Source organism: Acipenser ruthenus, chromosome 20 (assembly GCF_902713425.1).
Source record: "Acipenser ruthenus chromosome 20, fAciRut3.2 maternal haplotype, whole genome shotgun sequence".
Classification (NCBI taxonomy): Eukaryota; Metazoa; Chordata; class Actinopteri; order Acipenseriformes; family Acipenseridae; genus Acipenser; species Acipenser ruthenus.
In genome coordinates, this window is record NC_081208.1 from 19173110 (window position 1) to 19200354 (window position 27245).

Here is a 27245-nt window from a genome sequence, read left to right on the forward strand (position 1 = left end):
TATTTAAAAACATAGCTAGGTACGAACTTTCAGATCTTACATCACAGCTTAAAATATATAACCCTACATCCACATTATGTATGTAAATCCCCAGATTCTGATAGTCATTGTGTAAAGCCTTTACTTTGGATTCTCTAGCTATAGGTACAAATGTAACTGTGACATACATAAAGGTGCCTGCTCTACATTCCTGTCACTGGGGCTGTGAATCCTTATAGGAGTCGGGCCATTTGCCTGGTTAATTTATTTATTTTGGTTAGGCTTAAAGTTAAACCTATATTACGACGTGGAACATAACTGGTAACAACGACTCTCTGCCATTCTGATTTATAATGCAGAAAATACAAACCTATTCTCCTATGAATTATTTAGAAGACATTGATTGTGGAGAACATAAAAAGATGGTAAATGTCATTTGATTGGAATCCACGAAGAATCTTTCAGTTGTTCACAGCAACTCAATGAGAAAATCATTTAAAAGGGTACCTTAAATATTTATGGTCTCCTAAGGACTTGGTGAGACTTAATAAAACCAAGACACATCCATGCTGTTTCAATGGTCAGCTCACCAGAAGATCTATTTTTCGTTAGCTTCAACCTCCAAATACTACAGTATGTGAGCGTAGAATGAATATAAAATGTACGTGCAGGGGCTTGGAGGGGATTTTGCCATGTAATTATACAATTATACTAGGTATCAGTCCCCACTCTGTCAGAGACAACAGCAGTATGGCTTTTTAAAAAAAAAAATTCTCAAAATGCCAGCCAGCAAAAAGAAGACTTGGGGGGAGGGGACAAATACTAACTAGGGATAAGTAGCCATCAATGGCTGTTAAAACATCCTTAATGAGTTTTAATAAGCAAAGTGCCACATGCTGTCTCTACCCCTGCATGCAACATAGCAGACTTAATTACTGAACTGCATGAAAGGAAGACATTTATTGCAGTTAGTTTGCCAGCAAGAACTCAACGTGCTGCAGTATATATTTGTCCTCCTCCGAGCCCTGCGTGAGACTAACGCTGACCTCTTTCCATTGTAATGTTATTGTACTTAAGTGGTTCAGTTAAAGGGCAGCGGTATTTTAATCTATCATAGTTAAGATCATTAAAATAGTTCCCAAACATGTTATAGGAGTATACTCATTAGTAATGTGTCTCAAGACCAACAACTTTACTAATCATCTAGCATTAACAGACTATTCAAGGTATAGATTTCAGAACTCTCAATATACGTAAATATGCTGGTAAGATATTCTAATATTAACTTCTGGGAACAAATTAAAAAACATTAATCTAATGGTAGCAGTAAGGCAATGATCCCTAGAAAACAACTTTGTATCAGCATGCTGAATTCATAATCATGACAGAGTGTGGATTAACAGGGACTACAATCCCTTGTGGTTCCTAAAGACAGCATTAGTAACACTTGGAATAAAGAGATATTCACTTACATCGATTTCACCTTCATCAATTTCCCCATCATCTTCATCTTTCTTTTTATCCCTGAAGGAATCTCTCTGGCCCTTTTCGGGGGGCTTCTGTTGTTCCATTTTTTTGGCTGCCGTCTCTTCCTTCAGACTTTTTTTCGGCTCCTCATCTTCCTCCTCCTCATCCTCTTCCTCTCCCTCCTCTCCAGGTACCACAGTGCTCGGTTCTTCCGGTACCTCCTCATCATAATCTAGTTCGTGCTCATCCAAGTCTCGATTCACAGAGGAGGACTCATCCTTCAAATCTTTCAGATTGTTCACCCTATCTTCTTCCTCATGCTCCTGCTCCTCTACTGTCACCCGCTCCTCATCTCCTTCCTCCTCTCCCTCTTCCCTATTAACAGGTGAAACAACCTTTTCCTGGCCCTGCTCGTTATCAGAGTCCTGAGATTTGGCCTCACTGTGCACCTCTGCCTCGCTGCCTATATCTTCCTCTTCCTCCGATCGATTTATCTCCCCCTCCTGCTCTGAATCCACCATCTCCGGCTCCTCTTCCTCGCGATCAGAGACCTGCTCGCCCTCCTCATCCTCTAGGTCTGAGTCTCTGCCACCCTCCTCATCACAGAGATCATCCTTCAGGAGTTCGCTGTCGGAGATTTGTTGCTCTTCCGCATCTGGGGATTTTGGGTCATGATTTGGACTTTCAGGCACATCCATTGGTAGAGGAGGTTATTCTGCAATAAAAAAGGCAAGTGTGTCACAAACATACAAACCCACCTGCCACGGCTGGAAAATAAAAATTAGATGCACCGGCATAAAAAAGTACCATAACCTACACCCATAGCCATTTGAATGCCTGTATGTGCAAAAAAAACCAAACATATTGTTATAAGGAGGTTACATGGTTCAGATAATGTGAAATTATTATGGTAGGCTCACCTTTGCCTTCAGTGGGCAGTAAGCCACTACACATTACAAAAACCACCCCACAATTTGGCACAGAGATGCCAGGTATTGGATGTACAGGGAGCTTGCCCCTCCAGCACAGACTTGAGGACTGCCTGTGCTATTCTCACTGTGGACAGCCAGAAAGTCTCCATTGTCGTCAATCCAGAAACAAAATAAAAAATATCATAATCGTATAATGATTAAAAAGAAAATCATATTTTAATGAAAATGCAGGATTCCAAACCCTTAATTGTATTTGTTCAAATGACCAAGTAACTAATTAACCCTGGAGAGACCACTTACAAAAATCTTACTACTACAAAGCTACAAAACGTGTGATACAGAGTTAAACCATGGTGTGTGAAAGTTATTTTCTGCAGTATATCTACAGTTCCTGCAGCAGTTACAGTAACATGTTCTGGGGCAGGTGACTCTAATGCTCCTAAACGAACAGACTGTACAACAAAGAACAATGAACTATAGGTTTCATCCTCGATATTGACTGAACTACTGCAATAGATGTATAGATGCGACAAGTCAAATTACTTACTTCTAAGAAAGCATAACAACAAAAATGTCAGGTCAAGTAGCAGTTTTTGCATATCGACTGTACAACTGCGATATGGAACCTCTGTTACCCAAAATACTTATCTACTATTGGCTAACATTTATTTATTTATTTATTTATTGTGTACCTAAAAACATACGTCCACTTTAAAATCTGTGATCGTGTTATGCAGAGCATTTTCTTTATTACTTAGCAACTTTGCTTTATGTTAGGAAGATGTACACAGAGAAGCTGATAGATCACTGTCAAAAGAAGAAAACAATATAATCGTGAATTACTTTGTTATGCATTATAAGGGCAATACATTATATATTTCAATCGTATATGTTAACTACAATGTTGGCAAAATTTAAACAACAAAATTAATTGGTTGTATTGTTTAGACTGCAAGGCGTCTGCGGTGAGGTACATAAACACCCAAGAAATGATACACCGACAGAACTGTCCCTATATTTGTAACATAAAGTTCATGATTACGAAATCAAATTACGTTTAATGATACATAAACCAAGAAAGCCCGTCTTTGAAACATAAAATATAAAACAGGCCCCAAAACTACGGTACGCCGAGAGGAACAACCTAACATCGCTCCATATCGTGGTGCATTTTGCATGTAATCTACGTGCATTTACAACCTGATGAACTTACCTCTCCAAGATGCTACTTTTTAACGAAATTACATACAGCTTTTGCATTCTAATTAGCGTTCTGTAAATATCAGCCATGCTTCCCTCCATCAACAATACAGACCTCCCCCTGTACAAAATTAATTCTAGAGAGCTGTGGACATTCTTTACCGTTTCCAACCTGTACGTCTATTGAGACAGGATTACTGGGCGTTGTTGTTATCCCGTCTCTCGGCTTCAGAGTTTGAAGTAGAAACAATGTAATTATTGAAATAATTTTGTTTTACGGACAGAATCATAACCCCTGCTCTACACTAACAGAGCGGCCATTGCCGTGACGTCATCAAGGCACGACAGAGTCCGCCTTAAGGATTACCAATTTCTGAATAACCACAGAATGAAAAAACAAGGTCGCCTGTGTAAAAAGAAAAAAGTATGAACGGAGTTATGTTTTTTCTTTTTTCTATATATGTTGTGAATAGTAACTAAATCACACATTTTGTGCTGCACGCATTGTACTGTAGGCTGTTTGGCCGACAGCCCCCCCCCCCTAAAAGTTTTAGTTTTTGTATACGTCCTAGTGCAAGGAGTTAAAACGTATAAGTGTCGACCCTGACGGTGTTGGTCACTTATAAAAATTGCTTATGAGCCATATTAAAGTTAAAATATTAATTTATTATCATTGATAAACAAATGTACAGGGGCGGATCCAGACTCATGAAAAGGGGAGGGTGAACAGGTCAAGACTGTCATGGGGGATATTACCTGATAGGAAACACCTCTAAAGTAAACAACATTTTGACATTTATTGTACAGACTATTCTTTATTTTGAATAGTTTATGACGTGGGTGCATTCTAGCTAGCTGTATATATCATTATGGATTGGTTTTCTCATAAATCGTCGAAAAGAGCCGGCATGAATTTTTTTCTTATGAAACTTTCAACAACCTCGTTATTCAATATCCATGTGATAATGCATGTTTATTAGAATTAGTGCTGCCAACCGATCTTTTCCTAGACATTTGCACTGTTTGTGGTACCTCAAAGTAGAGGTCTGCTTGGCCTAAATTTAAAACACGATCCGAACCCGACCCGACCAAACAAAATCTGAACCAGACCGAGCCCCTTAATATTTGCATACCCGACCCGAGCAACGCCACAAATATATATTCCTAACATACGCTATTGAAACTAAGTACCTTCAGTGTAGAGTATTCCTGGTTTCCAGTTAATAAATAAAGATAAGATCACTCTCAATTAATCATGTAATTTACTTCCTTTACTAATAATCCAACACTGCGTGATTTTAAAGAAGACAACAGGCTTCTTCAAAACTTTGTTACCATAATAAGTACCACACACGATGCTCTTGCAAATTCGCATACTGTATCATATCAAATAAACAAATAAATAACGAAATAAACACATAAATAAATAAATGAATAAAAATCGAAATATATTACATAGAATGTTTTTATTATTATTATTTGTTTCGTTTTTTATTTATTTTGTATTTCACCGAGCCCGAACGAGGTCAAAGCACAGAAAAAAATGTTCTGCTTCAGGCTGCACTGGTAACTGGGATTATACAATTATGCAGCAGCTTGTACAAGTTTGTAAATAATTATGTATAGCAGTTTAAGGATGCGAGCAAACTGCTTGGCATTTGGTGCGACATATCGACATTTCTGATCCTCCTGTCTCTCCACATTTCTAGCTCTACTGCGGGAGGTTTCAGCTAAAAATGGGGGATGTTATGTCCTCTGTAGTGATCTCCTTAGAACTTTCCTATAGTGTTCTCATGATCATTTAAAAATGTTAACCCTGCCTTCCCACAGTGATGGCCTACTGCGGTAGCCAATAGTACATGCCTTTAACCGTAAGTCCCGCCTTAAAAGCCTTCACACACCAGACACGACGCGATTTTTACTGGGGCGACACAACACATTCGCTGTAAAAACACCATCCACATCAGAAGCCACCACAGACACAACGCGACCACACATATGCTCCAGAAGTTCACAAGCCACGTTTACAGCATTTCTAGCTGCGAGGTCTGCCTTGAAAACGTGATGCCAAATATTTTACTTAATTACAGCAACACTGGGCATACAGTGTGCGGGTTTGACCCGGACAGTCTGGGTATTGGCATCTGTGTCCGGGTGGCAGGTATTAACAAACCCGGACGCCTCCTCGTTGCAACTGTGCGGTATACTGGACATTTTTGTTTGAGTTTTGCATTGAACAGATCAGCAGTACGGCAACCAGATCTGTATGTGCAGATAGCTGGACACCTAGGCTTTCTATAGTATTGGTGCGCTGTTTGTCGGAAGACGATTGCATTACATCAATCGAAAGAAGGCAGACAGGGCGATTTGCAGCGAAGCGCGTTTTAGCGTTTTAGAATGCTTTACATGAGACGCATAAAGTACGGAATTTATTTGCTAAATTGCATATTGATTTCGGTTTTTTTTGCCCCGATAATGGCTTCTGCGATCTCCCGGCGCTCTTACGACATCCCGACAAATTTAACATGTCAGAAAACTTTAGTCCCCGACAAAGCAATTTGTGAAATGTGTGAGGGGCTACGGGACGATTTCTTGACGAATGCTGCCAGTAGCCAATAGGACAAGCTAGCAGCAATGGCGACGAAGAGAAAGTCTGTGCCCCGAGGTGTGGATCTTCAAAATAGAGGAAAGGATGGTGGAGATGTGGTAGGAACTCCCGTTTGTCTTTGACATAAGTGACATTTCCTATCATGATAGCTCATTGAAGGAACAAAGATCGAGGGAAATTGCTTTGGAACTTCGGGTACCTAAGTAAATAATTGTTATAACTTGTTAACGCCTAAGCAGATACTGTGTGTGGTAGTGTATGCTCTCATGGCAATCGTTTCTACAGTCTCTCGATATCCCTTTCAAACCCCTGCTGTATGCTTGTATTGCTAAATACGAGGAGGAGGGCTGCACGTCTGTGTGTGTGAAATAGAGAGAATTTAGATTACGTTGTGGCATATTTAAACCTTAACAAACTTGTAGTGGCTACTATTAAAGTTATAGAGTCTGTTCAAAAGCGCAACACTCGCTCGTAGTACAAAACATTTATAAAAGTCTTCAAATTATTCATCAGAATTTGGTATTCTGATGAAAATCACTTGACGGCCAATCTCACACGCCAATCTTAATCCAATAAATATTTTGTACTACGAGCGAGTGTTGCGCTTTTTGAACAGATTCGATTTTGTTATTTTGGATGCACCTCGACTCGGTTCAGAGCACAGACGTCAAGGAAATAAATATTGGCATCGCTATAATGTTATAACTGTTATAAACGGTTTTTGTTTGTTTTTATCGCAATATTGAACATTTGTGCAGCAGTCTATGGCCCTGAAGTATAAATTCTCGTGCTGGAATTTGCAGAGTATGAAATTAGCACTATCCACGGTCCTCTTATACACACGTAGTACCTACATATTCAAAATGCATGACTGTATGCTTTCAATTATATACATATGAAGCATTATACTGTAATATGTATTTATATTTATTTTAGGTCAGTGGTAGAAGTCCAAACAAAAGCATCCTCTCTGTGGACACAATAGGGAAAGCTGCCGAAACCTCGTCACACATAGTGGGAGTGGGGCAAAAGACCTCACTTCCAGGCAGAAATGGATTTTAAAGAATCTTGAATTCTTAAAGCCATGCTTGTGTACCGTCATAGTGAAACCAGTTTGGAAGCAAGTAAAATATTTTTTTTAATGAGAATATTTTTCATATCAGAGAAAAATATTAATAGCAAAATCTACATAAGCCAACTGCGCGTCCAAATGGATCTTCTCCGCGTTTTCTTCTTTTTTCTGTGCAAAACAATGCACAGACAACAGCGATCGGCTCCTCGCTTGAGTCCATGATTCTCCCGAATGATGTCTACGATTCTGCAATGAAAATAGGCGCAGTCCGCGACAATATATCTCGTGTAGTGTGTGTAGCTTGCAATCCCCCGATCTACAGTGAGAAATCGTAGCTCAATCGGTACGTGTGCGTGGCGCTGCGTCTCCCGATTGAAAAAATCGTGTATTGTAAACCTGGCTCTAAGGCTCAGAAATCCACTTGATGGTTAAACGCGTGTGACGCATATCTGATTATTTCATTTTGGCCCATTCCAACTCTTGTCAGTTTTTTCAGGGAACACAAAAAATACACGATGTCAAAAATACATAGCTGAAAGGACTGTGTTTTAAGTAGGCTTCCATTTAGATGCACTGTACTGGTTTTGTTGGTACAGTACTCTATTTTCAACAGAATAAGTATTTTAATTCAGCACAATATGATTCTTAAAGTGTTGCCAAAACTTGAGCCGACTGTGGACACGTGGACTGTAATACAGTACTTGAACTTACATTTAAATCCGGTACGTATTGTAGCAGTATGTAAAATTTAACGCGACCCAACAGCAAAATGAAATCAAAATGTTACTCATGCACAGAACTGCCTATAAAAGACAATGCAAAAGATACAAAAAAAGTTTAGATAATTAAAACAATATCCAAAGGCAGTATTCAAAATTGCAGAATATAGTGCTCAATAAGGCCCTGATGTCACAGTTCACTTGCAAACGAAAATGCACAAAAGCAACTAAAGATCACAGATTTAAAAACAAAAAAAATGCATCACAGTATCTAAAACTGTTCAATGATTAACTTGTACATTACCATAGCTGGTCTCGTTTGCTTTGTTTTTGCTGCATTTTCGTCATCTGAAATTGGAGGAAGTGCTGTGTAAACGGCACAGTTTTGTCATGCGAGAAAAAAGGATAAACAAGTACATTGTAACATTGAAGAGATGGGCTTTGTATCAGAAAATTGTCGACGGTCGGAAATCACGTGTGAAGGGTACCTGCATTAATTTGTTACATATATATATATATATATATATATATATATATATATATATATATATAGATAGATAGATAGATAGATAGATAGATAGATAGATAGATAGATAGATAGATATTTATTTTTTAATATTGTTTTGATTGATTGATTTATTTCAATCAATCAAAACAATATTAACATTACAAAACAAATAGCACAAATGTCCATACAAAACCCTCCATTACAACAATTACAAACACATTTTTTAATTATCATCTTCCACCAAACACACCACCTCCCCAATTGCCCAAATTGCCTGAAACTTTTCTAGCTGGTGCACCAATTTATAAAAAGTAAAATCAACTTTAATTCTTGAGATTACCAACACTTTAAAAATAGGTATTACCGCATCAGTTAAAACTCCATTCATTTTATTCTTCCTACTTTTCAAAATTGCCATTTTTGCCTGGCCCAGTAGAAAATTTGCCAATTGACAAAGATTTTTATTTCCTTTAGCATTCTTCACCCCAAAAATAAAAGTAGTTTGAGTAAAACTCAGACCCAATTCACGAAACAAATCATTCAATAACTCAAACAAAGGCTTTAACCGACCACAAAATAAATAACAATGAAAAACTGTTTCCCTTATCGAGCAAAACTGACATGTATCTCCTCCCCCCGGCTGAATGATGGAGAGAAATGAGTTGGTGGCCACAATGGTATGCAATATTCTCCACTGTAGATCCCCCACTCTCTTAGGAACTGGTGATCTATACAGATTCCTCCATGCAGGGGTGATGGAGTCCTCTACCTGTAGCCTCTTTCGCCAATGTGTATCAGGCAGGTTTTTTAAATTTTGAAAATGCAACACTTTCACACACATCCGATACATTTCTTTTTTTTGTATCCCCCCGAACTGAACCTTATATCCTTCTCCAAACTTTAGGATGTGCCCTGGGGTATCAGTGGTCTGCCCTACTGCAGGTTCAACTTGCAGGTCCAACTCTGGCGGTTCTGTCTCCAGCTGGCTTTTTCCTAAGAATAACTGACTCATCTGCTGTAACATCTCTGCAGGCAAAACAGCTTTCAGCTGCACTAAAAACCCCTCCATCACACGCACTGATCTCACACCCAGCTCACTTGCTAGTGATTCTGCAGTTTTCCAGGCTCGTTTATCAATATTAATTAAATCACCGACCACTACTCCTCTGGAAATTAAAAGTAAAACAAAACTCTTTGATTCTAAAAGATTGCATTTTAACGCTGAATTATAAATTAGAGGCTCTTCAAGCAACCAATACAACCCTACAGACTTCAAATCTCTGTTAGTTCTAAAAACCTTCCAAGCATTCAGCATCCCCCGAGACCGAGAGATTTAACTTTCCACCATCTAATAAGAACAGATGCCTATCAAAATTCAACCTCCCTACTAAACGAAGGAAAGCAAAAGCCACTGTTCTCCAGGGTAGTGATTCTTGACAGTACAGCAGCCTCTGAAGCGACTGGAGTCTAAAAGCTGTTATTCTGCTTCTTATGTCCATCAGTCCCTGTCCTCCTTCTTCTACAGGCAAGTATAGCACCCCCTGCTTTATCCATTGCAGCCCATCCCAAAAGAAGCTCAACAATAATAGATAGATAGATAGTTGGGCTTTATTTGATTCTTAATACAAGGACGGTAAAACGCGACTGACATGTATTTGGGTTCTGTCACTAATACTATCTTGACATCCTTGCAATGCAGTTTTAAATGTATGCATTTCAGAGATTTTCCACTAGATGGCGCACCTACCTTGGTGCTGTGCGATGGTGTCAACAGTATGCGAGACCATCTTTAGATTTAAATGGGAAATGGGAAAATTGAATAATAAAATTGTATTGACTGTAACTTAGATATCATCCATAGGCAGATCTCTCCAAAAAAACAAAAATCAAACAGACAAAAAATATATAATTTATAAAGCCTAACACGCTATAAATTATGTTATAAAGTTAAATATTGTGTGTATTATACCATCATTTTACAGTTTATGTTTACTGTGTTTCATTTTTCTATTGATCCATTAAAAGAAGTGTTGTATTAATCAAAGTATTTGACTGATGTTTCATTGTTGTTATACAATTTATTATAAAATAGTGTTAACTATTTGGAAGCTTATAGCCGTATGGCTAAAGCTACCTTTTGGGAATGTAAACAAACTGGGAAGTAAACAATGCTGACTTATGCTGAAGTTACGTTCTCAAAAGGCTAACATGCATAAGAAAGAAGACACAAAACAAACATGTTTTAATATAAAACTAAAAAGGACAATGTGGGATATGGCAGCTTTGATTTTATTGTCAACTTTGTTTCCCTCTTGCCTACGCATTTCAAATAAAACAGGATACTTAGCATTTGGGAAGCAGAAACCAATTTGATTCTATTAATCATTCAGTAAATCCAAACAAGGACTTTCAATCTTATGTAAACTGTATGAATGTTAATCTTACAATCGTGGGGTCTGATTTTTCACAGCGGGCAAAATAATATAGGCTACAGTGCACCTTATATTACTGGTTCTTTTGTTGTTACTACTGTTACTTTGTGTCACATTTGCTGCTATATGTCACTTTTCAGCACCCCTTTCATTTACCATAGGAATGGATTGCTTTATGAAATTTCAGAATTGTATTGTTCAAAAAATCTGAACATTTCGGTATATTAACACTTACATCTGAAGAAGGGACTTCTGGGGTTTTACAAAAGCTAGTGTTTGCATATCACAGTAATAATAAACAGTATCAACTCTTTAAATCATTATCACAATTACCTTGATAAACACAGCAATAATAATAATAATAATAATAATAATAATAATAATAATGTTAAAGGATCTCAGACAAAGGTCTTCCTTAATTATCTTAAAAAGAAAGAGACACAGGTGCGTTTCTCCATGTACCACAGAGGAAAAGTCTCTTCATCAGATTCATTAGAACATGAGGAGATGCAGTTGCCAATCAAAGAATGCATTGGCCCCTGATAAATAGGAATGTTTGCTGAAGCTCTAGACTCTATATGCATTAATTCTGTATACAAAGGGGAGCCGAGCGCACCACTATAGGACAAATCTGCAGCGGAAATGGGATCAGCTGATTGAGAAAACCTCTTTATCTGACAGCAGGGCGCTCTGAAGCCTAACCAAGAGAGGCAGGAGATACTGACAGAGGGAGAGAGTGAGGAGAGGTTAGAACTACTACTACACCGAGAGAAGGTGGCTTAACATTGTACTTTATCACACCTAATACTTCGGAGCAGCATTTTATCACAAAGAAAAAAAAAAGTAAAACAGAAGATCTGTATTGGTCTCTGCTGATTCAAAGAAGTACAGGTTTCTCAAAGCTATTCACATTATGGATTTAAGGTAAGATTCTCTTTGTACTTATTTGTAAAATTAGCTGGAAGACAACAATGGTTTTAAGATAAGATTTTTTTCTCAACAAAATGTATTTGTTGATTAGATTTTGTATTGGTACATTGGCTGTAGCAAATTGTCTTACATATTACATGTGTAAATACAATCACAGCCCAATATTTGTTTATATATATATATACTGTATAGAGAGAGAGAGAGAGAGAGAGAGAGAGAGAGAGAGAGAGAGAGAGAGTTCTATTTTGTGCTCCTCAATTGTCTTCTCTTCAAAGTTTTAGCATTTCGTTAAACCTTCTCTTTTAAAATGTGTATTACATATGTATATATAGCTTAGAACATACATACAGTACGTAGAACATACAGTAACAGTTGTAGGTATTCAGTGTAAAATACAAAATGTTGTGTATGTTAATCTTTTTATGTTAATTATATTTGTAACTATAAAAAGCATATTTGAAAATTATTTAAGTTTGTATCATTTTACTGAAAAATGTAAAAGAGGAGACTGAGACTGTACAAAAAAAGGAAAATTAAACATTTAAAAATATATTATAATCCAATCGTTTTTCTTTAGCACTGCATGTACTGTAAATATACTATTAATATATGCATTAGAGTGTATACAGGACATAAAGACACATGTTTAACATGAGCTATACGAAAATAGCCAGAAATATCTTAACTACCACTTTTCTTAAAAAGTGTGTGTGTGTGTGTTTAATTTAATACTTTTTCATTTAGAAGACCTTGTCTCAGCCAATTATTATTGCATTACAGCTGAACAACATGTAATATGTATTGATTTAGTTTAAAGCAATAGGGTTTAAGCCCTACCTTGTTGAGTGTCATGGATGAGTTGTAATTTGATTGAATAACTATCACTGTCTCTAACAGACAGACACATACATAATTGAACAAACTAGCTGAGAGCTACAGGTGTTGACTGGAAACCAACAAAACAGCTTTAGAAACTTGTCATCATCAATCAGGCTGGCAACTGGTGTTTTTTTTTTTTTTTAATACATACCTTACATTTAACTATTTACAACTGCAGATATACAACAGCATGTTGTTATACAAGCTATATTTAAACAATAATACCACACAATAATGAATCCAGACAGTAATTTAATTAACATAATTCTAATCCTGATATATATATATCGAAATAACACAGCAGAACGGTAGAGTTGGGATAAACAAACAACACAAATAGTTCCACTGATAGCACAGCGACAGCAGCCAGTCGTCAACTGAAGTCAGATTCAGAGAGGAAGCAACAAAAAACAGCCTTTTTTAAACATTCAAAGACCTTAAAAAGGAATGTCCATATTTGGAACTCTCTCTGGAACTCTCCCAGCTTTATTGCGTGTAGCTCCCACAGTCGCTCGCTTCAAATCAACTCTCAAGACCCACTTGTTCTCTCTTGGTTTCAATGCTCTCTAAGCCTGATATCTGTTATTAGCTGTTGTCTAAATTGCTCTTTCATGTTTTTCACTGCATCTTATTTGTATAATTCTGCTTGACACACGCATCCACAATGTTTAGAATTCACATTCTAGCCTCTTATTTAATGTATTATGCCTATATTTAATGTATTTGCATTATTTTTTACTGTTGTATTTAATGTACTATGCCCTGTATTTCACTGTATTTAATGTATTATGCATTGTTCCTCACTATCCTGTAAAGCGCTTTGTGATGGTGGTCCACTATGAAAGGCGCTATATAAAATAAATATTGAGTGATTGATTGATTGATTGATTGATTGATTGATTGATTTAAAATATATAGTTGTGTTTAGGCACGGGGATTGCACGATGACTTCACATGCAGATAAAGTGTGTATTAGGATGTGAACACGGGGAGTGCACAAAATAGTTCATGTGCTGGGATTCAAGTGAGTGATTAATTAGCAATTGAATCCCAGCACAGATGTATATATAGATGCACGGATCCCTCACTCAGGGTTGGGTGTTCAGTGTGGAAAGAACGGGAGAGAGGAGAGTAAAAACTACAAACTAAAAAGCAATTGCTACTCGTGCTGAAATAGATCAGCATGATACTTGTTTGTTTAGCGTTTGTCCACTGTTTGTTTGTATGGCTATTTGTTTTTGGCCAACGTGCCATTTTGTTTTGTGTGCAGTGTTTTGTTTTGTTCAACTGTTTTATTTGTTCATTTATAAGAAAAGCGCAAGCAGCGCATTTCACATTCACTCGCAGCGATGTGTGTGTGTTTTTTCCGGGTACGGGTCACCGCTCAAGCCAGCTTGCCACTGATGGTGTCCTGCTTGGGATAAACAACGCCTCCAAGATGCAGGCCAGGAACGGTATTGAGGGTGAATATTTTTTCTGCTTGCCCCAAAGGCAAAAGGTGGAAGCAGGGTTATGGTGCCTTGCCTGTACCAAACCTGGGCACACTACCATGCTCTGCCCTTTCCACGCACCCCTTCAGGCACCTGCCCAGCAGAGGGGCAGAGGGACAGAGGAAGGATGAGGAGGAAGAATGAGGAGGAAAGATGAGGAGTGGTGCACCTACTGCTGTCACTATGGGCATGAGGAGGAAAGCTGCCCAGAGGTTGACAGGGGCACAGACGAGGAAGGAGATGAACCCGAAGTTCTGTTGTGTCCAGCGCCCAAGTGGAATGATGGGCTGGAGGACCTCCTCAGTGGTCTTGAGGAGCAAGGATGGTGCCTTGTATGTGGCGAGTACGGGCACACGGTGGTATGCTGCCCCCTCCAAGAGGAGGAGCTGCCGGCCCAGAGAAGGGGGGAACACAAGGGCCAGCCCCCAGAAGGGGGAGCATGAGTGTTCAGCACCCAGAAGGGGGAGCACGAGTGTTCAGCGCCCAGAAGGGGGGAGCACAAGCATCCACAGCCCAAGAGGGGTACACCTGTGTCCAAGAAGGGGAAGACTGCATCTCCAGAGACCGAGGGAGAGCCGCACCAGTCTCCAGTGACCGAGGGAGAGTCGCACCAGTCTCCAGGGACAGAGGGAGACTACCTGCTGCTCCCGCCTCCACCGCTAGAGGGAGACTACTTGCTGCTCCCGCCTCCACCGCCAGAGGGATACTACCTGCTGCTCCCGCTTCCACCACTAGAGAGAGACTACCTGCCGCTCCCACCTCCACCACCAGAGGAGCTGGAGCTACCTCCACCACCAGAGGGAGAGGAGCTGCAGCTGAATAAGCCTGCACCGCCCAGGGTTGCCTGTCCTGCACCTCCTGGGGGGGCCTGTCCTGCACCGCCTGGGATTGCCTGTCCCGCACCGCCTGGGTATGCCTGTCCCGCACCGCCTGGGGATGCCTGTCCCGCACCATCTGGGGATGCCTGTTCACCATCGTCTGGGGATGCCGGTTCGCCATTGCCTGGGGCTCGTTTGCTGCTGACCCCTGGGGATTTGCTGTGGCCGCTAGCGGAGTATACCCCACCGCTGTCCATCTTCCTGCTGCCAGTGTTGCCACTGACATCATATTCACAGCCATAACTGCCTTTGCTGGAGGGGGCAGCATTGGCGCTGTCAGCACATCTGCTGAATTAGGGCAGCACGATACTTGGTTGTTTAGTGTTCGTCCGCTGTTTGTTTGTTTGTCTATTTATTTTTGGCCAATGTGCCGTTTTGTTTTATGTGCAGTGTTTTGTTTTTGTTCAACTGTTTTATTTGTTCATTTATAATAAACACGCAAGCAGCGCATTTCACATTCACTCGCAGTGCTGTGTGTGTGTTTCAGTTCCTGGTCTGACGTCACTGCTCCAGCCACACATTAACTCCTAGACAAATTGATGCAATTTCCTTTTGCTTGAGCATAGAAAGCTTGGTGCTCAAGAAACCTTTGTTCCAGCTTAAGTGTCTGCACTGCATTCCATGGGCAAAAAAAGACCAGGTTTCCCATGTAAAAAGTGTTTTGATTAGCTGCTTACAAAGAAACATTACTAAATCCACCAACTGCAATGCTTTTTTCATTATTCAACTCAAAGCTTCAAAGTCAAACAACCTTTCTATTTTCTGATATTCAAAAAACAAAATCCACAATCGAGAAGTTTAAAAAAAAAAAAAAATCTTCAAATGGTATTTCCAACCTAAAATCCTTTTGATCTCAACGACCTTTGACAGAAAAATAGGGCTGATGCTAATCGAAAGAAAACCTGTTGCCTCCTATACTGGCCTCCTTCTGAACATATTGCAGCTATGTTCTCATTAAGGGACATCCAAAATTCGGGAGACCTATAGACAGATAAATACGGTATTACACGAGAAGAGGCTTGCTATACTTGGATTATACTTGGACTATTTCCAGGACAACAATGTATATTATGGAAGACTCCTACCATGCCCTCTATGGTAGCAAGGCTGTGCCTGTGGACTCTAATCACTGCATGGCATAGAAAAGGATACCAGCTGGGGCAATCTCAGAATCTAAGACAGATACACACCTAACAGTTCAAATCAATGTTTCATCCATACCTATAAAACAGTCAACAATGCTACATTTAGAAATACTAAAAGAAAGTTTTTACCTTCAATGACAAACGTCTCAACTAAAAGTCAGACATACATACACATTTTAGCTTAATGTTTCCCAGTGAATTTCTAAAATTTCATAGTATTTCTAAAATTAGTGTTTGCTCAACCTTTGACTGCCACGCTAATAGAACATTTACGTTCCTGCTGATTAAAATGGCACTTTTACATTGTTCCACTAAAATATAATAAGATTAAGATATTTCTTTCTCTTCCAAAAGAGATTTCTGCAATAAATAATGGTATTACAAAATATTTAATTTCATAGTCTTAATAAAAATTGAGTGTGTTCATTACAATTTTCACATACTGCTTCAATGGAGTATTCAAAATCCTTGTATATTCCTTAAGTGAATACAGATTCAGTGAAGCATTAATCATTAATGGCTAATCAACGTTTTTTTTTTGTTTATTTTCCAGGGAAAGGGAAAGAAAAGGCTTAACATTGAATGACTCAGAAGTAAACTGGAATTAAAAAGCATTCCATTAGCAACGCAGATAAAGGAAATAATGGAAAACAGCAGTAGGTTTGAAACGCCCACCAATGTCTCGTTGGTTACTGGCACGGACTCTGTGTTCAGGTCCATTGAATACAAAACCATCTCTGTGTTTCTGGTGCTGCTCATCTGTGGGATAGGCATCATTGGCAACATGATGGTGGTCTTGGTGGTACTCACCACTCGTCACATGCGTACCCCCACAAACTGCTACCTCGTGAGTCTGGCCGTGGCTGACCTCATGGTGCTGGTGGCCGCTGGGCTGCCCAACATCTCAGACAGCCTCTCTGGGACCTGGGTATATGGGCATGCTGGCTGCCTGGGGATAACCTACTTCCAGTACCTTGGAATTAATGTATCCTCCTGTTCCATCACAGCCTTCACTGTGGAAAGGTAAGGCTTTCCCCTACTATGAACAGATTTCCTGAAAGTAGGACATGGAAACAGAACTTTCTTTAACCTACTGTAGTAGCCAGATATAACATGAAAATACATGTCTGCTATTGCATGTCTTTCTTTCAAAACTGCATGTTTGAGGTCCTATGTTCAAAACAGGTAAGATTTATGGAATTGTTTTGATAGCTACAATCTTTAGCACAGAGGATGGTGATAACCCATCTGGTACCTCTGGTACATCAGAGTAACTGTAAACATGTCCGGCTGTAACACTAGTGGATGTAAGAAATAGATAATTAGATAATTAACTACCTCAGGTCTGGATGGAGGTTTAATTGGTTCAATCAAACAATTTAGAACAGGGTTGGAACAAAGGCCAGGACTGGAAGGGCCAACCTTGGCCACCCCTGACATTGTGGTATTTCTTACATCCAGGGGGACGGGTTAATGGTTACACTCTGGTGTACCATATGTACTTTGAGGTTAGACATGATTTTCTGAGCTCTATTGAGACTATAGAAGTCTGAAGACATGTAATGGCTGAAACAGAAAATGTTACAAAGTGATATTGCATACCTTAGCTCATACGCCTGCTTCATCTGGTAGCTGAATATTGCAATGGCACTGCTATTTTTGGCATTTCTCTTAAAGTCAGATTCAAAGGAATGAGTTTTAGAATGTGAACTTACATGATTTACTTAAAATAATCAACATCAGGATATAATAAAAAAAAACATTAACAAAATTACATTAAAAAAATCATGAAATGAGAGCACACTGTAGCATCTCTGCTTGCCACCCTCTCTTTTAAAGGTACATCGCTATTTGCCATCCAATGAGAGCGCAGACAGTGTGCACGGTATCGAGAGCCAAGCGCATCATCGCCTTTGTCTGGGTCCTGACCTCAGTCTACTGCATGCTGTGGTTTTTCCTGGTCGACATCAACGTCAACAAAGACAACAAAGTTGAGTGCGGGTACAAAGTGTCTCGGGATCTCTACCTGCCCATCTACCTCATTGACTTTGCCATCTTCTACGTCACCCCCTTGCTTGTGGCCATCGTGCTCTATGGGCTGATCGCACGCATCTTGTTTCTCAACCCCCTCCCGAACCGGGCTGACACCACCACTGAGCGCTGGCAAGGCAAGAGCGGAAAGCAGAAGAACGGATCAGAACCAGGCAGCAGTAAAACCACCAATCGCCCTCAAACCAAGAGAGCGCCCTCTTCAAGAAAGCAGGTGAGATTTTGAACTCTCCCATGGACTAGGGGTGTAACGATACAGTAAGGTCCGAAGTGTATGATGATACACTGGTTAAGATATAGGTTTGAAGGATTGCAAACGTCTATGAATGAGTGTAAGTGAACTGACCAAGGCTGAAAGACAAGGTTTGTTTTTGTGCTACGACAGTCAATATAACACATACACTGATGCTCGCCATCCTATTGCTCTTTTATATACTGTTTTAATGTTAATATACAGTACAAGTTTTTTTTTTTAAAACAGCTACATTTGTATTCTATGCATGACCTTTATTTAATCCATTGTGATTTTCATTCAAAAGAGGGAAAATGTTAATGAAGACAATACAGTTGAATGGTTTAAAAAAAAAAAAAAAGGTGGCTGTTGTGTAGTCACCATTTTGAATTGACTTTGAAGTGAATTCCGAGCCAGTCTCAAGTAAGATTTTTCCAAACAGGTGACGTCAACTGTATGGCTATTGAGAATAAAACACGGTTGGAAAGCAGTATAGTACGGCTGATGTCATGAATGAAAGGAAACAAAATGAGAAATTATTGTTTGGATTATATGAGTTACAGCAAATTCAAATCACACCACAATGTCATGTACCTGGACTAATGGTATGTGTAAGAAGCCTGGTTACTGATTTTCTGCATAATTGAGACCCACACCCTAAAAAAAACAACCCTACAAGATGAAAAATTAATTCAAACAAATCTTACAAAATCCACATTATAAAATCCCCACCTTCTCAGTGTAATTTGGTCTTCTCAATTGATAAGAAGGGAGAAAGTGTGGCTAGTACTAATAAACTGAAGCTTGGGCTGACATGGATGAAGGATAAACCTACAATGTATTCTGTGCTCTAATGTACAATTAGTGCTGGATTGCACCTGGCCTTAAAAACACGCATTTGTTTGGTTGTAGCCTATTCAGTCAATCCAGCACCTCCCTCTGTTTTATATTAAGTGTTGATTCAGGGTTACAGCTACCAACCTCTGCTTTCAGAGTACCACTCACAGCCATTAAAGCTGCAAAAAAAAGATTCAGTCCATCTGGTTTCCCCCGCTTCCCTATAGGTCTTATCTAAGCTGAACTGTGAATATATATATATATATGAGGATGAACCTATTTTAATGTACTTAGCCTTTTCATATTTACTTCAAAATATATTAGATTTTATTTTTGTAACATTTTTTTTTTTATATGCAACAACAATCATGTCAGTGACATTCTCCCTCCAGCATGGCTGTAAGTTCAAAATTAGAGCCATCAGTAACATGGCAATAGATCATTATGGTCTTTATCCACTGTATGTAAAAATGTATGTTTGACATGTAGAGGCATCTCTCATATCCTCCCAGATTCTGAAACTCCAGATGACGTTTCATCATCACTGAACAAGCAGTTCTCTCTATGCCTCCAAATTCTGATACTTCTGATAATTTGTGCTTGCTTTTCAAGTGTGTCATAAACTGGAATAGCAATTCTCCAGATATAAAATAAATGTAACTGTAAGTGTGACATATAAACAGACCCCCATCTTATGATACACAAAATAACTTCAACTAAAGAAGGTTTTCTGCGGGTTTTATCACAGTTGGACAAGATGTTCTCCAGATCTATATGTACAAATTGTGACCATTTACCTTGAGATTATGACAACAATAATGTGCACTTAGTCCTGTCTCCATTATATGCACCCCCAGGGAAAAAAAGGGAGCCATGAGAGGGATAATGCTGCCATCTAGAGTGTGAAGAGGGAAGTGACACTTTTGTATGAAACACAAATCAATTATGTTACATATCAGCTTCTGTATATGTAAAGGTAGTCAAAGTGGGCTTCACTGGATGTCTCACTTAATCAAAAGATATATACCGGACATAAAACTCTGATTCCAACCTCTTCCTGATTTGCTACATTCTTCTTTAGGATTTGTTCTCTAAATCTTATCTGTCGATGCATACCCGGCATTAGACAATAATAACCTTTTTGAAAATGCATGCCAGGAAGAGTGCTGTTGCTCCTAGTGAAAGGGTAGGAACCATTTCACATTTCCAAAGGAAGCATCTGTTCTCACGCTGATAACACAATGAACCTCACAGCCTCAAATGGCTCCTGTCACTAAGCTAGAGCTGGTACCTGCCATACAGCTAGAAACAAAAGCATTTGCCCTTCTAAAGGCAGGGAGTAATCATCACTGCATTATGAAAGCTATTGTCAAGAAGGTGACTGAAATAATGATAGCATATCAGTTTACTCACCTCTTCTGTCCTCCATCTGAAAAGAAGGATGATTCATGGAAAAATAAAATATACACTGCTGTGCAAAAGTCTTAGACATGTTGCATTTTCCTACTCTGATGCATTATGAGCATGAACAAGTTACCCAAAGCCTCCACTAGTGTTTTCTACTATTATAACAACCTTACTTGAGTGAAATAGCTCGCATCACTTGATTTTCAAGGTGTGGTATCCGAAGCATAATCAACAAGTACAGATAAACATCATATGTAATTGACAAACCCAGGACTGGAAGACCCAAAAAGTTGTCTAACAAGGATGAGCAATACTTGAAGATAATACCCTTAAGGAATAGAAAGAAAACAAGCATTGATTTGACAACAGAACTGGCAGAAGGCACAGATGTCGTTGTCCATCCATCAACAGTCCAAAGCACCTTTGACCATTGTTCCATAGTCCAATTTCTGTGTTCTTGTCCATATTTTAGTCTTTTAGTCTTGTTTCTCTTTCTTAACAGAGGTATTCTCCCTGCAACACATCCTTTAAGTCCTGATTTCAAGAGTGACCTTCATACTGTTGATTTGATGGACAACGACACCTGTGCCTTCTGCCAGTTCTGTTGTCAATTCAACGCTTGTCTTCTTTCTATTCCTTAAGGATATTATCTTCAAGTATTGCTCATCCTTACCTCTTCCACCTGCAATAGAAGTTAAGATGGCACTTTGTTATGATAAAAATACAGCACCAGGCATTAGTATCTAGGACACAAAGTGAAGGCTTATGGGTTGTGTGCATCCATCTTTCCAATTCAAGAGGAGCTGCTTGTCAGTAGTTCAACTGTGAAGCTTTTTGAGATATGGGTGCCATATTAATGCAAGTTCACTACTTTACACATTAAACACAAAGTGGTCTATCAGAACTATCACATGTATAGTGAGCTAAAAGCAAAAAGATCTTAATAGCATGCCAGCAACCAGTCCATTAAAAGACATATAACCTCTTATTTCACTCCAAGCTCTATTGTGTGCTTGTTCTTTGTATTCAATACAACATGTTTGTAATGAATCCAGTAGCGACTGCGTAACATAAAAGCATACTCAGCTGAGCTTTGCAGGACTGATACAAAACATGAAAGAGACAACACTCTCTAAAAACAGTAAGAGCTTGTCCGAATGTACATATCAACATACAGAACTAGAAAGGAAAGGGGTCAGCTGTAGTAAGGAAATGGGCCTTGCATGCCTTATACAGTTTTTTTTTAAAAAATAATTTGTTCATTAATAATAAGCAGCCAATCCAGCCCTTAGTCCTGTTTCTTGTGTGGGGCTGTGAGGTCTGCAATGAGCAATAGAGGCCTTTGGGTGAGTTTGCTATCCTTCCGCTGCACACCGCCCATGTAGCTACCCTAACTCATTTGAAGCTACTGTACGGTAATCTATTACTTTTTACAAGGCAGTACAGAGTAGGCAGTATGGAGCACGTCCCTTCTGACAGATGAGCTGGGTGTGTTCTTCAGAGCTGGTGTTTTGTAAGTCTTTAAAATACCCTAATCTAAGTAAATATATAGATCAATGCTTACTCCATCTTAAAATATATCAGATATTGTGTATGTCAACATTTTGTAAATAGAGTTTGTTTAAATTATATGCAGTATGCTTATGTAATGAGCAGTGTTGTATGATGCACTGCTGTTATGGATTCTGTCCCTTGTAGGTGAGATGAGATGAGGTTAAAAACCCTATAACCACGAATGCAGACGAGCCTGGCTGTTTTGCATAGTGGTTAAGATGCTCGCTTGTGGTGTGCAAGGTTGGCGGTTCACCCCTGTTACCATTGGGAATAGAAAGCATTTGTGTTGCAGTATATAACAATGATTTTTTTTTCCCGGTCTCATGATATAGAAATAGCTACTTGAGTGGAATAAATCAATTACCTAATCAAATATTGGACTCTTAATGAAAATAAAACTGAAAACTTATTATTATACATATATAACATTTGCATGAGAAAACGTTGCTATTAAAAATCAAGATGACATATGATTATTTATTAGATTCTGGCACTTGTCAGCACAAAATAAATACAAATGTAAGAGCTTTAGTCATGTTAACTTATCAATTACAAAACCAATAATTGTTGCATCTCTACTGTAATAAAAACTTTCTTTTTTCAATGCATCATATGATCATGTTCAACACAAATTTAATTTATATGTGTGTATTCAAATGATTTGGTTATTGCTTTTTGTGGAAGATGGGTTTTCAATGCCAGTGGAAAAACAATAATAACATAGACGCTCATAACAACTGTCAGAGACAGAAGTGATAAACGTAATTAAAATGTACTGGAAATAAGTGTTGGAATGAGCCCCAAAGGGCTTTCATTTTGTGAATTGTATTCTTTTTATTAATGAATGTACCATTCTGCAGTGCAACAATGGAGAATGTAATTACATTTATCACAAACAGCCGACACAGAAAAAGGAAGTTAGATGACAGAGATACTGAACAGGAATTATGTTGCCGTGAGACATCATTTGCAAAGGCGGGAGGAGGATTTAATTCTGTAATTACTTTTCTCACAAAAAGTGGTTGATACAGGGGACAAGCAGATAGAGATGTATAACCCCATTTTAAACTCGTAAGTAGAGGGCATATTTTCTTTTCAGCACATAGTGCAGTGAATTGTGATAATTTAAGAACAAACAATGTCATCCTTCAAAAAGTTATAAGCAAGAATACAGGACTGGGAACCACGCAACGCAGGGCAATATTAGTTTTTTTGTTGCAAGAAGCAAAATCAATGAGGATTAAGTGCTCTAGAGTGAATTGTTATCCTGTTCACATTTTGGTTTCAAACTGCGTATGTTTGTTTGGTGCTGTGACAAGCCCCTGGGCAGAGAATACAAATGTTAAAGAGGTAGATTCAAATGTCATTTTATTTGTTTTAATTTTTTTTACTTTTTTTTAATTATGTTGTGCGGTTCTGGGTTCTGTTGATCCAGCATTGAGTTACTATCATTTTTTTCCATATCCGCCTTTACCTGACAGGAAAATTGTCTGGAAAATTCCAACGGTCCACAACAGACTTCCTCCTTCCATTAAAATCATGTGACGAAGTAACCTTTCAACTTGGCTGGTCACAGCTGCTCACCCTGTCCCATGGTTTGAATGAAATGAGGAAGTCTCAGTCCTAGGAAGCTCATGGCAAGTTTAATGCCAGGTAAAGATAGATATTGAGAAAAAAACTATAATAACTTAATATTGGAGAACACAGGACCACTGTCAATAATTGCAAACATCATCAAAAGACAAGGGATGAGGTGGAACGAATGTATAAAATGACTTTCGAAGCTACAGCTATGGCCAAAAGGTTTGCTAATCTTGAATGTTAGGATTGATACATAATAATAATTTAAAAAAAAAAACTATATGAATATAATTTAGATCTTTTATTTACAAAACAAAAAAGGCATGTCCACTAATACCTTAATCTACGTTTGTTATGAAGGCATTCATTTAGGATTAAATGTCAACTTTACTTTCTGATACCACAAAATGCCATGTCAGGGGTGTTTACATAATCTGTCGCACAAAAGTGTGCTGCATAAGGCAGGGGTTTTAAAATGACATGATGTGCTCTCTTGATGTTTTTCTTCTTATTGTTCATTCTGAATCAGGTCACTAAAATGCTGGCTGTTGTGGTCATCCTCTTTGCCTTGCTGTGGATGCCCTATCGAACCCTGGTCCTCGTCAACTCCTTCATTGAGAAGCCCTATCTGAACGCCTGGTTCCTCTTGTTCTGCCGGATGTGCATCTACGCCAACAGCGCCATCAATCCTGTCGTGTACAACCTCATGTCCCAGAAATTCAGGTCGGCTTTCAAGAAGCTGTGCAAGTGTGGGGAGGAGGAGACACAGAGACGCACCATGTACTTGACGCCGGTGAACTACAGTATGGTGAGGGACACAGTGACCAGGAGCCCTGAGGTGAACGGGAAGAAAACAGATAAAAAACAGGAGGCAGAAGGAAAAGGGGGTCCTTCCCAGAAGCTGCAGGCCTCTGTCATTGTAGACGAGGAGATTTACTTCAGTGTGGTTTAATATTTCTCTCTTTTTTATGCAGCAAAACAGCCTGGGTGTCCATTAGCAACACACAGTGCTGCCTACTTAACCATTGATATTAGTTTGAATAAAATGAAACTGGCCAATCTTAGACAGGCAGGCAAGTGTTTGTTTTAAAAGCAAGCAGCTTCATATTTATTTAGCAGTGTTCCCTTTGTGCTGCCTCTTTCTCTTTTATGATGTGTGTAATCATTCTCAGTAGTACTTATTGCAATTACTCAAATACTGTGGTTTATTTTTTGATAAGTGAGTTCAGGAGCTGCTCTTCAGTTGCCTGTCATAGTTAAATGTGATACTGGCACTTACTAATATGAAGCCACTTTTAACCAGAACTGATGAGCTGCTTCTGAACAAATAGTCAAAGCATCTGAATAGGCTTACCGAATTAAAAAACACAATATTTGAATAATAGCCACACAAGAAACACTCAGAACTATTATGTAAAATGTAAAATAACTTTATAAAAAGAAAAATACAAAAATTAAATTTGAAATTACTGAGCCAGCTATTGTAAATAACCATTGACAACATTCAGTCAGCTTTTAATGAAATTGAAAGAAGTTACTTACCACTCTCTTCAATGAAGACCAGTGGTATTTTTGTAGGGTGTGTCAGAATTAAGTTTGACAGCTTTTGATATTTTTTTCCCTAATCCCTTGCTCAGCTGATCTTGAAATTTGCAGACACCCCCTCAACCGACAGCTTGGTACCCCTTGGTAACCCTATGTCCAAATTTCCTAGCAACAACACAGATGCAGCCCTAATTCCGACTGTCTTGTGTTACATGAACCATACACCGTCTCTTTCCATTTAATTGACGGTGTCCAATGAATGTGTTACAGGAACATGCAGCTGATGGAGTTTACATTTACCAAAATAAATCATATCTTTGTCATAGGTTTTTCTATTCAGTAATATGACAACGATAACTTGTGAGAACTGTACACATTACCTGGGATAATGGCTCCTCTTCTAGCTTGGGTGAACCTGAAGATGAAACTGATAACATTACCATATACAGACGGGGGCTGTAAACACTTGATCAGAAGCCTGCCAGCATCATCAAAATAATGTAAAGAATTAGATTTTGTTGTAACGATGCAGAACGTAAGTGTTCCGAAAACTTTTATGAGGGAAGCCCTCATGTCTTTTTATATATATATTGTGACAAAGTGGGGGTGCCTTGCCACAATTCGGGACCTTTCCACTGTCTTCTTGTGTGTAAAAGAAACATTTACTGGACCACAGATGTAATTTAAACAGGACAGAGCCTGTATATTTATTCATAAAAAAACCAAACAAAACAAACAAAGGCCTAACTCCTCAAAGAAGTACTAACTAAACAGAGTACTGTCCCTGACTGACCATTGGGCAGCTAGGCTGCTTACCGATACGAAACTACAACACACAGTTGTTACAGAGAAACACAGTACACACAGTAGTTACTTTATATGACTGTTGGAAGCAGAGCACACAGCTTACTGCTTCCTCCGACTCGGCAGCCCTGAATTAACAAACTGTGAGGCTTAAATGCCCCACAGTAACAAGTGTGGGCAGCAGGCTCTAATTTACAAATGCAATATCCAACATGCATAACGACTGACATTGTGAAAGAACGAGATGAAGAAATGACAGAAATACTGTTGCGTATTTTTACAGATTGTATTAAGCAAAAGAATGTGCCAAACAACTGGAACAACGCATCGGTGATACTTTTACATAAGAAAGGAGATAAAGAAGACCTCAAGAACTACAGACCTATTAGCTTACTTCCTATAATCTACAACATTTTTACAAAGATACTCACCAACAGACTTCAAGATAAATTTGACTCAATCAAATGAGCAAGCAGGATTCAGGAATGGATTTAGCACAGTGGATCATCTTCAAGTTGTACGGCTGAACTACCACTTTGCCTGGGATTCATCGACTCTGGAAAAGCCTTTGACTCTGTTTACACAAGATCTGTATTAAGATCTCTGAAAAAACAAGGAATTGAGAACACGTACAGAGACTTGATCAGCACCATATACAAGAATGCAATATCCACAGTAAGACTCTGTAAAAACAACGACAAAATCAAGATTGAAAAAGGAGTTTGTCAAAGAGATACCATTTTCCCAAAGCTCTTCACGGCCACCCTAGAAGACATTTTCAAAACACTGGAATGGGAAAATAAGGGGCTGAAGATCAATGGAGCCTACTTGAATCACCTACGATTTGCTGATGACATCCTCATATTTACAACGTGCCCAGAAGAATTACAAACAAGAATACAAGAACTACACAATGCTAGCATTAAAGCAGGTTTGAAAATGAACCTGAAGAATACTCACATCATGTTCAATAAATATACCACTCCACATGCAATTG

General features: G+C 38.8%; 2 protein-coding genes across 8 annotated transcripts in view; one reads left to right on the plus strand and one right to left on the minus strand.

The window, feature by feature from the left end:
- zc3h18 (zinc finger CCCH-type containing 18) overlaps nucleotides 1-3931 on the minus strand; it is a 31456-nt gene extending 27525 nt beyond the window's left edge. For 5 of the 7 annotated variants that reach the window (XM_058993603.1, XM_034043200.3, XM_058993600.1 and 2 more), the window contains exons 1-2: nucleotides 3741-3928; nucleotides 1452-2161 (exon numbers count right to left, since the gene is read on the minus strand). In XM_058993603.1, coding sequence (XP_058849586.1) covers nucleotides 1452-2144 — 693 coding nt within the window. In that variant the 5' untranslated portion in view covers nucleotides 2145-2161; nucleotides 3741-3928. The other 2 variants (XM_058993599.1, XM_058993602.1) reach the window with 2 other exon arrangements.
- A 7628-nt stretch (nucleotides 3932-11559) lies between these two features.
- Nucleotides 11560-26383, plus strand: trhr2 (thyrotropin releasing hormone receptor 2). The gene is made up of 4 exons (XM_034042520.3): nucleotides 11560-11841; nucleotides 16793-17262; nucleotides 18079-18502; nucleotides 24429-26383. Exons 2-4 carry the CDS (start codon nucleotides 16883-16885, stop codon nucleotides 24849-24851), a joined length of 1227 nt encoding a protein of 408 aa, XP_033898411.2. The 5' UTR covers nucleotides 11560-11841; nucleotides 16793-16882; the 3' UTR covers nucleotides 24852-26383.
- Nucleotides 26384-27245: the final 862 nt, after the last annotated feature.

Coding starts and splice junctions, on each gene's coding strand:
- trhr2 (XM_034042520.3), top strand. CDS start 16,883: ATGGAAAACAGCAGTAGGTTTGAAACGCCCACCAATGTCTCGTTGGTT. Junction 17,263..18,078: donor ACAGCCTTCACTGTGGAAAG/GTAAGGCTTTCC, acceptor TCTCTTTTAAAG/GTACATCGCTATTTGCCATC. Junction 18,503..24,428: donor CGCCCTCTTCAAGAAAGCAG/GTGAGATTTTGA, acceptor ATTCTGAATCAG/GTCACTAAAATGCTGGCTGT.